Source organism: Megascapheus bottae, chromosome 21 (assembly GCF_031878675.1).
Source record: "Megascapheus bottae isolate mThoBot1 chromosome 21, mThoBot2.hap1, whole genome shotgun sequence".
Lineage (NCBI taxonomy): Eukaryota > Metazoa > Chordata > Mammalia > Rodentia > Geomyidae > Megascapheus > Megascapheus bottae.
In genome coordinates, this window is record NC_143529.1 from 39231274 (window position 1) to 39250580 (window position 19307).

Here is a 19307-nt window from a genome sequence, read left to right on the forward strand (position 1 = left end):
ATCTCCTTGGCATCCCACTGGCTCTCCTTAGCAAGGACGGCTTGCCGCAGCTGCATGCCCAAGTACTCCAGCAGCCTCTTCCGGGCCAGAAATATTTCCCGTTCTGCAGGCAGCAGGGCGTGGAATGGGCAGTGTGCAATCTTCCGGTCCTAAGAGACAGTGCGAGGTCACCTGTGGGCAGCCTGGGCCAGGGGCAGCCCGCACTGCAGAGGGACCTTGAGAGGGCCAGCTGGACATCGCAGGGAGGCCTGGGCCACACACGCCCCAGCAGGCCCTCACCACTGCGGGTCTCAACCCCGAAGCCCTGGATTCGCCCAAGGCGAGGCCCAACAGGGCCCCCTCAGAGCACACTCCTACCTGGAAGAATTTGAAGTAACCGTAGTCCACGACGGTTCCCACTGCCACCTTCTCTCCCTGCACGAGTGTCACAGGCTTCAGGATGTCTGCCCCATTGTGAATGAGCCGGTCAATCTGTGGAACACACACTACTCACACACTACTTGTCAGGCAGGCAAGGCTACCCTTGCCACTGGGCTTTGACCACAGCAGTCCCCGCTGCTGTGAGCAGGCCTGGGCCCGCAGTATCCAGGTCCACTGCTAGAAGGATACGTGAGAAGGCCCGAGAATGCCAGCAGCAGGGTATGGAGGATGGGTGTCACATCCAGACGCAGGTGCCACCCTCCAGGTCTGTGAGGGCGGCAGAGCGGCCACCCTTACAGAGAAGCCAGGGGCCAGACTTAGACCTCCAGTCCTTCAGGCCAGCAGGGCCCCCTCCTCTCCACCTAGAGGCTCGCTGTGACGCAGGAGTGGGCGTGAGCTCCAGTCCATGCACGTAGGTGGAGGTCACCGTGGGGGTGGGAGCTACACACTGCCTCAGGGGTGTGCACAACCGTATGTGGCATGGAGGCCAGCGTGGGGGACCACTACAGGCAGCTACTTGCGGCTGTGGACAAGCACAGCACAGCAGTGTCATCATAGCGGGCTTTGGTGCCCAGCAGTACAGGGGGTGACTGGGAGACGGCAGGTGAGGTGAGGGCGGCAGGACCGGATGCCCTGTGCTGACAAAGGTGGGTTGTAGGGCCCCGATCCGGGAGCTTTGGGTCTTCACCAAGTGCCGGGTGGTGTTCAGCAACCTCTGCTCCCTCTGCCTGCCCCAACTGTCCTGCACCCTGCACCATCACTACAGTCTAACACACACAACACACTGGAAGACACCACTGCACATACACAACCCACATCTGCACATCTACAGCGCACAGTTAAACCATTGCATCACACATCTACACCTCTACCCCACATCTACATCTCTACTTCCACCTCCACACCTCCACCTCCACACCTCCACCTCTACCTCCACACCTACACCTCTACTTCCACATCCACACCTCTACCTCCACATCCACACCTCTACCTCCACATCCACACCTCCACCTCCACACCTACACCTCTACCTCCACACCTACACCTCTACTTCCACATCCACACATCTACCTCCACATCCACACCTCTATCCCACATCTACACCTCTACTTCCACACCTACACCTCTACTTCCACATCCACACCTCTACCTCCACATCTACACCTCTATCCCACATTTACAAATCCACCTCCACACAAACACCTCTACCTCCACACTTACACCTCTACTTCCACATCCAGACCTCTACCTCCACATCTACACCTCTATCCCACATCTACACCTCTACCTCCACACCCACACTTCTACCTCCACACCTACACCTCTACTTCCACATCCACACCTCCACCTCTACATCTACACCTCTATCCCACATTTACACCTCCAACTCCACACCTGCACCTCTACCTCCACACCTACACCTCTACCTCCACACCTACACCTCTACTTCCACATCCACACCTCTACCTCCACATCTACACCTCTAACCCACATCTACACCTCTACTTCCACACCTACACCTCTACCTCCACAACAACACCTCTACATCCACACCTACACCTCTACTACCACCTCCACACCTCCACCTCCACACCTACAACTCTACCTCCGCACCTACACCTCTACCTCCACACCTACACCTCTATTTCCACATCGACACCTCTACCTCCACATCTACACCTCTATCCCACATCTACACCTCTACTTCCACACCTACACCTCTACCTCCGCACCTACACCTCTACTTCCACATCCACACCTCTACCTCCACATCTATACCTCTATCCCATATTTACACTTCCACCTCCACACCTACACCTCTACCTCCACACCTACACCTCTACCTCCACACCTACACCTCTACTTCCACATCCACAACACTACCTCCACACCTACACCTCTACTTCCACATCCACACCTCTACCTCCACATCTACACCTCTATCCCACATATACACCTCTACTTCCATACCTACACCTCTACCTCCACACCTACACCTCTACGTCCACATCTACACCTCTACCTCCACATCTACACCTCTATCCCACATTTACACCTCCACCTCCAAACCTACACTTCTACCTCCACACCTACACGTCTACTTCCACATCCACACCTCTACCTCCACATCTACACCTCTATGCAACATCTACACCTCTACCTCCACACCTACACCTCTACCTCCACATCTACACCTCTACCCCACATCTACATCTCTACCTCCACATCCACACCTCTACCTCCACACCTACACCTCTACCTCCGCACCTACACCTCTACTTCCACATCCGCACCTCTACCTCCACATCTACACCTCTATCCCACATCTACACCTGATCCCACATCTACACCTCTACCTCCACACATATACCTCTACCTCCACACCTACACCCCTACTTCCACATCCACACCTCTACCTCCACATCTACACCTCTATCCAACATCTACACCTCTACCTCCACACCTACACCTCTACCTCCACATCTACACCTCTACCCCACATCTACATCTCTACCTCCACATCCACACCTCTACCTCCACACCTACACCTCTACCTCTGCACCTACACCTCTACTTCCACATCCGCACCTCTACCTCCACATCTACACCTCTATCCCACATCTACACCTGATCCCACATCTACACCTCTACCTCCACACATATACCTCTACCTCCACACCTACACCCCTACTTCCACATCCACACCTCTACCTCCAAATCTACACCTCTATCCCACATCTACACCTCTACTTCCACACCTACACCTCTACCTCCACACCTACACCTCTACCTCCACACCTACACCTCTACTTCCACACCTACACCTCTACTTCCACATTCACACCTCTACCTCCACATCTACACCTCTATCCCACATTTACACCTCCACCTCCACACCTACACCTCTACCTCCACACCTACACCTCTACTTCAACATCCACACCTCTACCTCCACATCTACATCTCTATCCCACATCTACACCTCTACCTCCACACCTACGCCTCTACCTCCACAACTACACCTCTACTTCCACACCTACACCTCTACCTCCACACCTACACCTCTACCTCCACACCTACACCTCTACTTCCACCTCCACACCTCCACCTCCACACCTACACCTCTACCTCCACACCTACACCTCTACCTCCACACCTACACCTCTACTTCGACATCCACACCTCTACCTCCACATCTACACCTCTATCCCACAATTACACCTCTACTTCTACACCTCCACCTCTACCTCCACACCTACACCTCTACTTCCACATCCACACCTCTACCTCCACATCTACACCTCTATCCCACAATTACACCTCTACTTCCACATCCACACCTTTACCTCCACACCTACACCTCTACTTCCACATCCACAACTCTACCTCCACAGCTACACCTCTACCCCACATCTACACCTCTACCTCCACATCTACACCTCTATCCCACATCTACACCTCTACCTCCACACCTACACCTCTACCTCCACATCCACACCTACCTCCACATCTACACCTCTATCCCACATTTACACCTCTACCTCCACACCTACACCTCTACCTCCACATCCACACCTCTACCTCCACATCCACACCTTTACCTCCACATCCACACCTCTACCTCCACACCTACACCCCTATCTCCATATCCACACCTGTACCTCCACACCTAGACCTCTATCCCACATCTACACTTCTACCTCCACACCTACACCTCTACCTCCACATCTACACCTCTACCTCCACAACCACACCTCTACCTCCACATCCACACCTCTACCTCCACACCTACACCTCTACCTCCACATCCACACCTCTACCTCCACACCTAGACCTCTACCCTACATCTACACTTCTACCTCCACAGCTACACCTCTACCTCCACATCCACACCTCTACCTCCACATCCACACCTCTACCTCCACACCTACACCTCTACCTCCACATCCACAACTCTAATTCCACATCTACACCTCTATCCCACATCTACACCTCTACCTCCACACCTACACCTCTACCTCACATCTACACCTCTACCTCCACATCTACACCTCTACCTCCACATCCACACCTCTACCTCCACATCCACACCTCTACCTCCACATCTACACCTCTATCCCACACTTACAGCTCTACCTCCACATCTACACCTCTACCTCACATCTACACCTATACCTCCACATCTACATCTCTATCCCACATCTACACCTCTACCTCCACACCTACACCTCTACCTCCACAACTACACCTCTACTTCCAAATCCACACCTCTACCTCCACATCTACACCTCTATCCCACATCTACACCTCTACTTCCACACCTCCACCTCTACCTCCACACCTACACCTCTACTTCCACCTCCACACTTCCACCTCCACACCTACACCTCTACCTCCACACCTACACCTCTACCTCCACACCTACACTTCTACTTCGACATCCACACCTCTACCTCCACATCTACACCTCCATCCCACAATTACACCTCTACTTCCACACCTCCACCTCTACCTCCACACCTACACCTCTACTTCCACATCCACACCTCTACCTCCACATCTACACCTCTATCCCACATTTACACTTCCACCTCCACACCTACACCTCTACCTCCACATCTACACCTCTACTTCCACATCCACACCTCTACCTCCACACCTACACCTCTACTTCCACATCCACACCTCTACCTCCACATCTACACCTCTATCCCACATCTACACCTCTACTTCCACACCTACACCTCTACCTCCACACCTATACCTCTACTTCCACATCTACACCTCTACCTCCACATCCACACCTACCTCCACATCTACACCTCTATCCCACATTTACACCTCCACCTCCAAAACTACACCTCTACCTCCACACCTACACCTCTACTTCCACATCCACACCTCTACCTCCACATCTACACCTCTATCCCACATCTACACCTCTACCTCCACACCTACACCTCTACCTCCACATCTACACCACTACCCCACATCTACACCTCTACTTCCACATCCACACCTCTACCTCCACACCTACACCTCTACTTCCACATCCACACCTCTACCTCCACATCTACACCTCTATTCCACATCTACACCTCTACTTCCACACCTACACCTCTACCTCCACACCTACACCTCTACTTCCACATCTACACCTCTACCCCACATCTACACCTCTACTTCCACCTCCATACCTCCACCTCCACACCTACACCTCTACCTCCAAACCTACACCTCTACTTCCACATCCACACCTCTACCTCCACATCTACACCTCTATCCCACATCTACACCTCTACCTCCACATCTACACCTCTATCCCACATCTACACCTCTACTTCCACACCTACACCTCTACCTCCACACCTACACCTCTACTTCCACATCCACACCTCTACCTCCACATCTACACCTCTATCCCACATCTACACCTCTACTTCCACACCTACACCTCTACCTCCACACCTACACCTCTACCTCCACATCTACACTTCTACTTCCACCTCCACACCTCCACCTCCACACCTCCACCTCTACCTCCACACCTCCACACCTACACCTCTACCTCCACATCCACACCTCTACTTCCACATCCACACCTCCACCTCCACATCTACACCTCTACCTCCACACCTACACCTCTACCTCCACATCCACAACTCTAACTCCACATCTACACCTCTATCCCACATCTATACCTCTACCTTCACACCTATACCTCTAACTCCACATCCACACCTCTACCTCCACATCTACACCTCTACCCCACATCTACACCTCTACCTCCACATCTACACCTCTATCCCACAATTACACCTCTACTTCCACATCCACACCTTTACCTCCACACCTACACCTCTACTTCCACATCCACAACTCTACCTCCACAGCTACACCTCTACCCCACATCTACACCTCTACCTCCACATCTACACCTCTATCCCACATCTACACCTCTACCTCCACACCTACACCTCTACCTCCACATCCACACCTACCTCCACATCTACACCTCTATCCCACATTTACACCTCTACCTCCACACCTACACCTCTACCTCCACATCCACACCTCTACCTCCACATCCACACCTTTACCTCCACATCCACACCTCTACCTCCACACCTACACCCCTATCTCCATATCCACACCTGTACCTCCACACCTAGACCTCTATCCCACATCTACACTTCTACCTCCACACCTACACCTCTACCTCCACATCTACACCTCTACCTCCACAACCACACCTCTACCTCCACATCCACACCTCTACCTCCACACCTACACCTCTACCTCCACATCCACACCTCTACCTCCACACCTAGACCTCTACCCTACATCTACACTTCTACCTCCACAGCTACACCTCTACCTCCACATCCACACCTCTACCTCCACATCCACACCTCTACCTCCACACCTACACCTCTACCTCCACATCCACAACTCTAATTCCACATCTACACCTCTATCCCACATCTACACCTCTACCTCCACACCTACACCTCTACCTCACATCTACACCTCTACCTCCACACCTACACCTCTACCTCCACAACTACACCTCTACTTCCACATCCACACCTCTACCTCCACATCTACACCTCTATCCCACATCTACACCTCTACTTCCACATCTACACCTCTACCTCCACATCCACACCTACCTCCACATCTACACCTCTATCCCACATTTACACCTCCACCTCCAAAACTACACCTCTACCTCCACACCTACACCTCTACTTCCACATCCACACCTCTACCTCCACATCTACACCTCTATCCCACATCTACACCTCTACCTCCACACCTACACCTCTACCTCCACATCTACACCACTACCCCACATCTACACCTCTACTTCCACATCCACACCTCTACCTCCACACCTACACCTCTACTTCCACATCCACACCTCTACCTCCACATCTACACCTCTATTCCACATCTACACCTCTACTTCCACACCTACACCTCTACCTCCACACCTACACCTCTACTTCCACATCTACACCTCTACCCCACATCTACACCTCTACTTCCACCTCCATACCTCCACCTCCACACCTACACCTCTACCTCCAAACCTACACCTCTACTTCCACATCCACACCTCTACCTCCACATCTACACCTCTATCCCACATCTACACCTCTACCTCCACATCTACACCTCTATCCCACATCTACACCTCTACTTCCACACCTACACCTCTACCTCCACACCTACACCTCTACTTCCACATCCACACCTCTACCTCCACATCTACACCTCTATCCCACATCTACACCTCTACTTCCACACCTACACCTCTACCTCCACACCTACACCTCTACTTCCACATCCACACCTCTACCTCCACATCTACACCTCTATCCCACATCTACACCTCTACTTCCACACCTACACCTCTACCTCCACACTTACACCTCTACTTCCACATCCACACCTCTACCTCCACATCTACACCTCTATCCCACATCTACACCTCTACTTCCACACCTACACCTCTACCTCCACACCTACACCTCTACCTCCACATCTACACTTCTACTTCCACCTCCACACCTCCACCTCCACACCTCCACCTCTACCTCCACACCTCCACACCTACACCTCTACCTCCACATCCACACCTCTACTTCCACATCCACACCTCCACCTCCACATCTACACCTCTACCTCCACACCTACACCTCTACCTCCACATCCACAACTCTAACTCCACATCTACACCTCTATCCCACATCTATACCTCTACCTTCACACCTATACCTCTAACTCCACATCCACACCTCTACCTCCACATCTACACCTCTACCCCACATCTATACCTCTACCTCCACATCTACACCTCTATCCCACATCTACACCTCTACCTCCACACCTACACCTCTACCTCCACATCCACACCTACCTCCACATCTACACCTCTATCCCACATTTACACCTCTACCTCCACACCTACACCTCTACCTCCACATCCACACCTCTACCTCCACATCCACACCTTTACCTCCACATCCACACCTCTACCTCCACACCTACACCCCTACCTCCATATCCACACCTGTACCTCCACACCTAGACCTCTACCCCACATCTACACTTCTACCTCCACACCTACACCTCTACCTCCACATCTACACCTCTACCTCCACATCCACACCTCTACCTCCACATCCACACCTCTACCTCCACACCTACACCTCTACCTCCACATCCACACCTCTACCTCCACACCTAGACCTCTACCCCACATCTACACTTCTACCTCCACACCTACACCTCTACCTCCACATCCACACCTCTACCTCCACATCCACACCTCTACCTCCACACCTACACCTCTACCTCAACATCCACAACTCTAACTCCACATCGACACCTCTATCCCACATCTACACCTCTACCTCCACACCTACACCTCTTCCTCACATCTACACCTCTACCTCCACATCTACACCTCTACCTCCACATCCACACCTCTACCTCCACATCCACACCTCTACCTCCACATCTACACCTCTATCCCACACCTACAGCTCTACCTCCACATCTACACCTCTACCTCACATCTACACCTCTACCTCCACATCTACACCTCTACCTCCACATCCACACCTCTACCTCCACATCCACACCTCTACCTCCACACCTACAACTCTACCTCCACACCTACACCTCTACCTCCACATCCACACCTCTACCTCCACATCCACACCTCTACCTCCACACCTACACCTCTACCTCCACATCCACAACTCTAACTCCACATCTACACCTCTATCCCACATCTACACCTCTACCTCCTCATCTACACCTCTACCCTACATCTACACCTCTACCCTACATCTACACCTCTACCTCCACATCTACACCTCTACCTCCACATCCACACCTCTACCTCCACATCCACACCTCTACCTCCACATCTACACCTCTACCTCCACATCTACACTTCTACCTCCATATCTATACCTCTACCCCATATCTACACCTCTACCCCACATCTACACCTCTACCCCACATCCACACCTCTACCTCCACATCTACACCTCTACCCCACATCTACACTTCTACCTCCATATCTCTACCTCTACCCCACATCTGCACCTCTACCCCACATCTACACCTCTACCCCACATCCACACCTCTACCTCCACATCTACACCTCTACCTCACATCTACATCTCTAACCCACATGGGCACCTCTGCACTCCACTGCGGCATCTGTACCCCCACATCTTACTTCTGCCCCCACATCTGACCTCTGCCTCCAGCATCTCTGATGTCTCCAGTGCTCGTGCAGGCTGTCTAATTTGTCCTCTGACCCTGGGAATGGTGTCACCATGGTGATCTGCAGTGTGTGTGTAATGTAGTATGGTCACAGGTTGGCCCCTGGGCCATGTCCCTCCTGTTCAGCCCCTCACTGAGCTCTCTTCCCAAGTTCCTGCAGCACTGTCCACTCCTGCAGCCCCTGGACAGGCAGTGCTAGCGTCTTGCTGGAACACTCCCTTAAGATGCTCAGCGTACTGCTCCCTCCCCTCCCAGTCTCCCTCCACCCCTCTCACCAAGGCTATTTTGTTGTCCGTGCTCTTCTGGGAATCATTGGCCATATCACAGATGACACACAAGGCACTGCCCAAGCCTCTGGTCAGGGGCAGGTTGGGGTCAGCTCCCTTGGACAGGAGTTCCTTCACGACCTGGACACACAGCAGTCATTGTGATACCTTCTCAGAGGCCACCCACTGATAGCCACACATCTGTGGCTTTCACCCACAGATAGCACAGCACCCTTCTCACAGAGGCCACACAGGGTACAGTCTCCAGCCACTCCTTAGAGGCCAGCATGGCTCTGCCCAGAGCCTTCTGTGCTTCCCCCAGGCCCCACTCAAGTGCACTGCTCAGATGGGCCCTGTTCACCCTTCATTCCCACCTGAAGCAGAGCCTGGTCCTGAGCGGGGCCCAGCCCAGGGTCAGCAGCCCAGGGTGGGTCCCTATGACAAGGTGCCTGCCAATGAAGGCTGGCTCCCCAGTGAGAATATGACAGCCTTGAAAGTGGGGCCTTGGTTTTGTTAAAAACCCAGTGCCCACATATTGCCTGTCTGCCCACAGTCATGTTCAATAAATAGTTCAAGGAAGGGATGAGTCAGTGGGTAGACGATAGATTGACCAGTTAATGGGAAGACGTATAGTTAGACATATGGATGGACGGATGGATGGACGGATGGATAGATGGATGGATGGATGGATGGATGGATGGATGGATGGACAGATGGATGGACAGATGGATGGATGGATGAGTGAGTGGATGGGTGAATGGATGTGTGGACGGAAGGATGAAAGGATGGAAGGATGGATGGATGAGTGAGTGGATGGGTGAATGGATGTGTGGACAGAAGGATGGAAGGATGGATGGATGGATGGATGGATGGATGGACAGATGGATGGACAGATGGATGGATGAATAGATGGATGGACGGGCGGACGGACGGATGGACGGATGAGTGAGTGGATGGGTGAATGGATGTGTGGACGGAAGGATGGAAGGATGGAAGGATGGATGGATGAGTGAGTGGATGGGTGAATGGATGTGTGGACAGAAGGATGGAAGGATGGATGGATGGATGGATGGATGGATGGACAGATGGATGGACAGATGGATGGATGAATAGATGGATGGACGGATGGACGGGCGGACGGACGGATGGACGGATGAGTGAGTGGATGGGTGAATGGATGTGTGAACGGAAGGATGGAAAGATGGAAGGATGGATGGATGGATGGATGGATGGATGGATGGACAGGTGGATGGACAAATGGATGGATGGATGGACGGACGGATGAGTGAGTGGATGGGTGAATGGATGTGTGGACGGAAGGATGGAAGGATGGATGGATGGATGGATAAACATGTGGCTGGGTGAGGAGGTGGACGGATGGACGGGTGAACAGGCAATGACCACAGCAACCCCCTATGGCTGATGTGGGGGAGGTACCCAAGTTTCCAGGGAAGAGCATGCTCACCAGGTCATTTCCACTGGCAATGGACAGGGAGAGCGGGGAGTGTCCACTCCACAGCAGATTCGGATTCGCTCTGTGGGTGAGGAGGAGGCGGACCACTTCCCTGGCACACTGGGGCTCGAGAGGAAGACAGAGCGTGGCATGACAAAGCAGCACCACTCCCGGTGACAAGGCCACCACCCAGGTGCAGGACTCCTCATCTTCTCAGGCAGGGGTGCTGCTCCGCCCCAAGTGCTGGGAGGGTGGCCCCCATGCCTTCACCCGTGCAAATGAGGAAGGACATGGATGTGCACGCCCAGCCAGGTGGGGCCTGGCAAGGGCACAGGTAGCAACACCCCTCTGCTGGGCTCCAAGTTCCCTCAGCTCTCAGCCTGTGTCCCTGGGCGGGGCTCATCTCCATCCCCGCTCCTCCTCTCCTCTGCAGCTGAGTCCGCCCCCTCCCCGGATGTGAGGGAATTGGAATCTGGAGGCCAGTGGCTCCACTTCCCTTTGACCCCTTCCCTATAGCTTCCACGACCAGACCAGTGTAAGGTCGGCAGAAGCCAGCTGAGGGCTTCTGGAGGGGTTCCCTCTCCTCCTCTTCCTGCAGCTGGATTGCTGCAGACTTCATGCCCTCGCCACTGGCACCTTTCCCCATCCAATGTCCCCTAACTCTGTTTCCGCCTAATTTTTCCACTGGAGCACCCTGACTATGTGACTGGAGGGCAGGTGAAGCCTCCGCTACAGGCCGCAGCACCTGACTTCACCTAGGAGCGGGGTCCTGGCACGCCTGGGGCTGTGGTCAGAGCAGCAGGACAGGGATAGAAGAGGGTGCCCTACAAGGAGGCCAGAGAGACCAGGGCTGCCTCTGTTCCCTCCCGTTCTTAGCACCCCACACCTGACACGCAAGCAGGCTCACGCTGTAGCCAGCTGCCTGTCGCGCGACTGGGAGGCTGGTCATATATCATGGGTAAACGGAGGCTAGATTTTCTTTGTGCTCCTCAGTCACTAGTTCAGGTGACACAGGCCTGTCAAGGCGGAGACCTGGCTCTCTGACCCAGGCCCATGCCCACAAGAGTGGTGACTATCACAGGCAGCGCAGGCCAAGCTCCAGCTGGGCCATGTCATCCAAGTGTGTCCGCCCAGGCCCAGAGTGTGAGATGCACTCATGAGTGCCGTGTCCATGCGTGCTCCTGTGCTCACACTCACGTGTCTGTGCCCACACAGGTGCTCTCGTGTGCGTGTGTGTGGTGTGCTGGTCTGTAAACTCCACAAGGTGCATTAAGCTAAGTGTACTCCATTCATTCAAGCCTACTGGTCTCCTTTCCCCCCGGGGAAAGCATGGGGTGCCCACACGGGACTCAGACCTGGGCCCCAGGGCCACCACACTGACCCTGTGATCCCTGCCCACACGGGACTCAGAGCCAGAGCCAAGGTGCTCCCCATCCGCTGTCTGCTCCTGCCCAGCATAGCACACACAGGCCCACACACCTAGGTGCATGCTCTGCACAGCTGCCTGTGGTGGCGTGGCCATGCTCTCACGGTGTGTGCATGCTCTGCACAGCTGCCTGTGGTGGCGTGGCCATGCTCTCACGGTGTGCACTCACACACATTCTCAGACCCCAGAATCCTGGTGCTCCCAAGGCACGTGACCTAAGAAGTGACCCAAATCACAGCCCCCTGCCCAGACCAGGCGGGCCCAGGACTCTCACCTTCTTGTTGTCCTGTCGCTCACAGGCCACGTGCAGAGCTGTCCTGCCACCCTCCTCGGGGACGCACTGGGGGACTGACGTGTAGTAGCAGCTGGGTGGACCCAGCTCGTTGTTGAGCTTCAGGCTTGAGGGCTGTGGGTCCATCTGTGCACAGGCATGGGTGGATCAGGAGCTGGCCCCAGCCTCTCTACTGCCCACGGGCCAGTCCCACCTCGGGCCAGCCACCATGTGGCATGAGCAGGTGCTGTCCCCTCCCTCTCCCTTCCCCCTCTGTCCCCTCCCCCACCCCATCCCGTCCCCTGCCCCTCCCCCATCGTCCCCTCCAGCTGCCCCAGCAGCTCACCTTGTTGCCCTTGTAGACCTCGTCCTGGTCAGAGGCCTTGGTGTCCACGTCAGTGATGGCGTGGAGCAGCAGCTCTGTAATCTTGATGCCGTCCTCCCCAGGAAGGGCGGCAGCAATGTGGAGTGGGGTCAGGGACCAAAGCTGCCCAGCAAGCACACATAGGAGGGGGTGAGCGCACCCTGGAGACGGGTGGGGGGCCAGGCAGGTGGGGGCAGGCGCTGGGAGACCAGGCAGAGGCCCAGGGCAGGGACCTCACGGCTGGCACACACATCTCCCCCTCCCCCTCCTGTGGGGAAGGAGGTGACCCGGTGCCACTAATGACCATGTGGACGGAAACCTCTCCCACGGGGCCTGGCCAAGGAGCACCAGCCGGAACCAGCAGCTCCATCGTCCCCCAGCTGCACCTCACCTTCCTCTAGCCACAGCCCCCTCCTCTCCCTGCAGGGCCCCGCTCAGACACCGCCCCACAGCCCTGTAGCCCCTGTCCTGCCCATCATCACCACAGCATCTGCTGGACATTGCCTAAGTCCCTGCAGGACTGTCCAGGAGCCCCGATGACTTAGAGACCGTTGCAGGGGACCAGGCCCTCCAGGGGAGAACTGCTGGCAGACAGTCTGCGGAAGCAGGTAGTGCACGCATGCCAGGCCCCTAGTGTGACCCCAGGAAAAAGCCACTTAAGGCTTCCTAACTGAGGAGAGGGAAAGACCCCACAGGGAACAGAGCAAGGGAGCAACAGCCACATGCAGGGTGAACAGGGATGGGGGCTGGGGGAAAGGAAGGGCAGACAGCAGCCTGGCAATGACCTTGGCTTGATCTACACAGACAGTGCCAGCCGAGAGCCGTGGGTGGGTTCCAGCCCTAGTGGAGGGGACCCAGCCACCACCAGCGAGGCCAGTGCAGAGAGCACGGGGCCAACACAGTGGGGCCAACAGAGTGCTCACACCAAGAATGCAGCCCAAGGCCACGAGGCAGAGGGCTCACTGATCATGCCATCCGAGTAGAGGGCCAAGCCTCCTACTTCACAAACTTCAGCACTGAAGAACCATAACTGAAGGAATGATAGGCACAGCTAATGGAGAGGATAAAGTGAGAGCACCCTGAAGTACAAGGAAAGGACAAAACCAGGCATTGGTGGCTCACAGCTGTAATCCTAGCTACTCAGCTGAGATCTGAGGATCGCAGTTCAAATCTAGCCTGGGCTCTAAAAATCTTGAGACTCTAATTAATCACTAGAAAACCAAAAGTGGTGCTGTGGCTCAAGGGGTAGGGCGGTATCCTTAAGGTGAAGAGCTCAGAGATAGAGCCCAGGCCCAGAATTCAAGCCCCATGACCCAGAGAGAGGGGGGGGGAGGGAGGAGGGGAGGGAGGGAGGAAGGAAGGGAGGGAGAGAGAGAGAGAGAGAGAGAGGAACTGGGATGGGAATGTGGCTGCATGCTAGAATGCTTGCCTAGCATGCATGAAGCTCTAAGTTTGATTCTTCAGTACCACATACACAGAACAAGCTGGAAGTGTTGCTGTGGCTCAAGTGGTAGAGTGCTAGCCTTGAGCAAAAGAAGCTGAAGGACAGTGCCCAAGTGCTAAGTTCAAGTCCCAGGACTGGCAAAAAGAGAAGAAAAGACATATACAAGGAATCAATTGGAGTCCCGGAAGGAGGGCACAAAGGGAGGAGAAATACTCAGGAAAACACCACAAAGAAATCTCACACACCCCTCCCTCCAGCCTGGTGCTGAGAAAGATCTGATCTAGAGAGGTGGAGAATGGATCTCACAGAGACCTAGAGCCCGGCTCCTTATGTGTACAGATACCAGAGGATGCCACATCCCTAGGAAATCCCTCCACTCGGCAAGCTGTCCCCGACTCAAGCAAGAGGGTAGAAGGGCAGCATTTCCCCCCCAAGGACCCAGTCTTCCACCACCGGTCCTGTCAGAAAGGAGGCTCAATGCTGGCCCAGAGCACAGAGGACCCAAGAGGAACTCGGACTGCACAAAACTAAACCAGGAGCATAAACTCCTAAGGCAACCACCAGACAGCGCAGACATTCTAACTCCGATGGCCAAAACCACCAGGCAGTGCAGACATTCTAACTCTGATGGCCAAATCCCATACCATGGCCTAGTGGTAGAGTGCTCACCTAGCATGCATGAAGACCTGAGTTCTATTCTTCCATACCACATACACAGAAAAAGCCAGAAGTGAGACTGTGGCTCAAGTGTTAGAGTGCTCAAGGACACTTGAGAAAGCCAAAGGACAGTGCCCAGGCCCTGAGTTCAAGCCCCAGGATTGGCAAAAGGAGAGAAAGAGAGAAAGCAAGCAAGAAAGAAAGAAGAGCGGGGGAGGGAGGGAGGGAGGGAGGGAGGGAAGGAGGGAGGGAGGGAGAGAAGGAAGGAAGGAAGGAAGGAAGGAAGGGAGGGAGGAGAAAGCCTGTGCCACGCTCTGTCACTCTGAGTGGTCATGGCAAAAGCATGGTCAAGCAGGGGCCCCGTGGGCCTGGCCACACCCCAGGGCTGGGGGCTGGAAGGAGAGGAGCCTGGGAGCCTCCCCCTTGCCCTCCCGGCTGCCCCGGGCCTACCTGAGGCGGGTACTGGATGTCAGTCCTGGCCCCACTCTCCAGGAGCAGCTTCACCCCATCCACGTCCCCCGCCTTCACAGCAAAAAACAGGGCGTGCATGGGCACTTGGCACAGGTTGGGGTCAGCCCCTCGGCCCAGCAGCAGCTGGATGGTCATCCAGAGGCTCCGGTGCCTGCAGGACCCAGTGTGATGTGTCAAGGGGGGGAAGCAGGACCCCCAGCCGGAGAGGAGCTGTCCCGGAAACACGAGAGGGTGCCCAGGCCCCGCCCTGGGGGCCACCACATCCCCCCTCCCGGCTCTGCTGGGCTTCCGCCCTGGGTGGGGTGACATGGGAGAGGTGAGCAAGGGCGGGAGGGGACAGTGACATCCAGAACCATCCCTGGGAGTGACAAGTGTCATCTCTCACCCCCCACAGCCCAGACCACCTGTGCACGCTCTCCCACGCCAAGCGTGGCTCACTGCAGGCTGGGCTCCCCCCCACCCCCGCCCGGCCCCTGCACACCCGCCGGCCCCGATGGCCACCTACTCGAGCATGGACTGCGCCATCTTCCTCACGGTGCCCTTGTCGGGGAAGGAGGGGACCTGCAGCATGCTGTAGGCCCTGGCGCTCTTCTCCAGGATGTCCCGGGACAGCCGGATGGTGTAGTTGCGCACGCAGAGGGAGGACTCGAAGTTTGTCTCGCTGTACAGCGTGCTCATGTTCTCCTCCGATGCCTCCGCCACCTGCTCCACGTCCCCCAGGCTGCGCCTCGAGAAGGAGTCCCACCTCAGCAAGCTGCTGGGAGCCACGCCCTCCTCTGGGCCCCCCAAGGTGGCTGCCTTTTGTTCTTCAACAACTGAGACCAGGTCGTTCCCCTCGTAGGCCAACTCCAGGTTCAAAGTAGAATATTTTGAGGCACCGAGTTTGTGAGTTTCCTTTGGAAAGCACCCAAGAAAGTATCATTAGAGGAAGGAAGAACCCCCAGTACACCGTGCCTCAAGCCACCCTCCACCAAGTCCTCAGACCCTCAGAGAAAGAAGGACCAGCGGAAGCCTGGCCACCCGCACAGGCTGAGAGCCGTGGGACAGGACCACTACAGTTCCTGAGCCCCCAAACGGGTTCATCTACAAGAGAGCTGTGTGGCAGCTTCCAGGAGAGCCTGGTGACAAATCTCACTCCTGGTCGTTGTGCTGACTTCACACAAAAGAGCATCCTGGGGCCGGGAGCCTGACCTAGCAGTGGAGTGCTGGTCTAGCATGCACAAGGCCTGGGTTACTTTCCCTGGAACCACATACGCAGAAAAAGCCAGAAGTGGCGCTGTGGCTTAAGTGGCAGAGTGCTAGCCTTGAGAAAGCCCAAGGACAGTGCCCAGGCCCTGAGCTCAAGCTCGAGGACTGGTTTCATGTGGCTGCTGGGAAATCCTAATTGCCATTGCAGCTTGCATCACGTTTCTGTCAGTGCAGTCCACCAGAGCTTGCACTACGCCTCTATCGAGTGGCACTGCTCTGGGTCTGCTCCCAGTTCTGAACCAGAGTTCATGAAGTTCCGTCCCCCCGACTAAGCACTTCACATCTACCAGGAACTAGTCAGAAGCGCAGGCCCTCGGGGCCTGCTGGCCGGGCGGGGCCACTGCGTGAATGCTGACTTTCCAGCACCGCGTGAAGGGCGCCTGGCCCTGAGCGGGGTGTAAGGGTCCTAAGGGAGGCGGCGCTGGGTCCTGGCATCCACCCTTCTACTCCTTCCTATGGCCGACCTGCCTAACGGCCCTGCCCAGACCACAGCGGGGACGAGGGGGAGTTGAAAGGTAGCCGCATGGGCGCTGGGGGGAGGGGGAGGGGAGGAACAGTGGGTGGCAGGGGTGTGCCAGTCAACATGGCTGACCTGTGGTAGGGTCCTCTCTGCAATGTTGGGCTTGAAGGACTTGCTGGGGTAGTAGAGGAGGAAGCACATGTTAAGTGGGGTGAGGCCCTCGTCTGAGCACTTGTTCACGTCAGCCCCAAAGTCCAGGAGCAGCTTGACAATGTCGTGATGGGAATGCACCTGGAGAGAGACGGGCTGCACTCACTGCTGCAGGATGGGGGGCAGGGTGCGGGTGCCACCTCCTGAGGCTGGCGCCCAGGCCTCAGCTTGAGAGGGAACAGGAGCAAAGACAGCACAGCCCTGGACCCGCCTGGCCTGGAGCCTCACACTGGGGCCCATGGGCTTCGCTGAGGAGTGGGGTGCAAGTGTGCCCGTCCCGGTGACCACTGCTGTTCCGGGGAGGGGCCGCGTCCGGGGGGACCCTCGTGGACCCCGCCTCTGCGGGCTGTGGGGGAGGGGCTTACAGCAGCCGCAGCCAGCACCGTGTAGCCCTTGGCGTCTGCCACGTCCACGTGGACAAGGTGGTCCTTCAGGATGCCGTAGATCCAGTCGTAGTCCCCGGCCTCCGCCTTCAGAATGACCTCCTTGGAGAGCCGCTCCTTGGGGCCTCTGAGCGCAAAGCCGCTGCGGCTCCCCTGCAGAATGGTGCCCACGTTCCAGCTGCTGTGTGCCTTCTCGGTCCTGCCAACACCACAGGTGACGGCGGCATTAGACCGGGTCTGGCCTGCCCCAGGCGTCCTGTGAGAGGGCCCAGGCAAGCCAAGCTCTGACCACTCGGGTCTGTGACCCGGGTAGTGGGCAGACCAAGGTTTAGAACCAGCTCTGGCATGCATGTGACAGCCAGACCTGGTGATGTGTGAGAGGCTGGGATGCGGAGGGTCATGTGCCAGAGCAGCCTGGCGTCTGCAAGCCTGCAGCGTGAAGGAATAACGTGGGGACAGCGTGAATATCTGTCACTCCGGCTATGGCAGACAGGAAGGCTGAAGTGGGAAGACTGTGACCCAGGCAGGGACCCAGACAGAAAATAAGACCCTACCCCAAAATAACCAGGGTGGAGGAGGAGGAGGAGGAGGAGGAGGAGGAGGAGGAGGAGGAGGAGGAGGAGGAGGAGGAGGAGTGGTGGAAGCATGGCTCAGTAGTAGAGTAACTACTTAGGAACCACAAGGCTCTGAGTTGAACCAACAGTACTGAAAGGGGGGGGAAAAGCCCAAGTGAGCCATCTCCCTCTTCATTCTTGCTCTCCTCACCCCTCAGCCACCACATAGACTGGAGACGTCTACTTATTAACCTCGAGCTTGGATGGCTGTACCATCAACCAGGGAGAGACAGGAGTGCTGAGGGGTGGAGACGCGCCTCCAGAGGGCGCCCGAGCAGGACTCTGCTGACTCAAAGTGAATCCCGGAATCT

General features: G+C 55.7%; 1 protein-coding gene across 3 annotated transcripts in view; it reads right to left on the reverse strand.

The window, feature by feature from the left end:
• Window positions 1–19307, reverse strand: part of Ankmy1 (ankyrin repeat and MYND domain containing 1) — a 44142-nt gene that overhangs the window by 15296 nt on the left and 9539 nt on the right. For all 3 annotated transcript variants that reach the window (XM_090355171.1, XM_090355172.1, XM_090355173.1), the window contains exons 5-14: window positions 18365–18581; window positions 17922–18080; window positions 16587–16975; window positions 16061–16232; window positions 13492–13632; window positions 13149–13292; window positions 11461–11568; window positions 10005–10136; window positions 358–471; window positions 1–149 (exon numbers count right to left, since the gene is read on the reverse strand). The exon at window positions 1–149 is cut by the window's left edge and continues 17 nt beyond it. In XM_090355171.1, coding sequence (XP_090211297.1) covers window positions 1–149; window positions 358–471; window positions 10005–10136; window positions 11461–11568; window positions 13149–13292; window positions 13492–13632; window positions 16061–16232; window positions 16587–16975; window positions 17922–18080; window positions 18365–18581 — 1725 coding nt within the window. The remainder of the gene's footprint in view (window positions 150–357; window positions 472–10004; window positions 10137–11460; window positions 11569–13148; window positions 13293–13491; window positions 13633–16060; window positions 16233–16586; window positions 16976–17921; window positions 18081–18364; window positions 18582–19307) is intronic.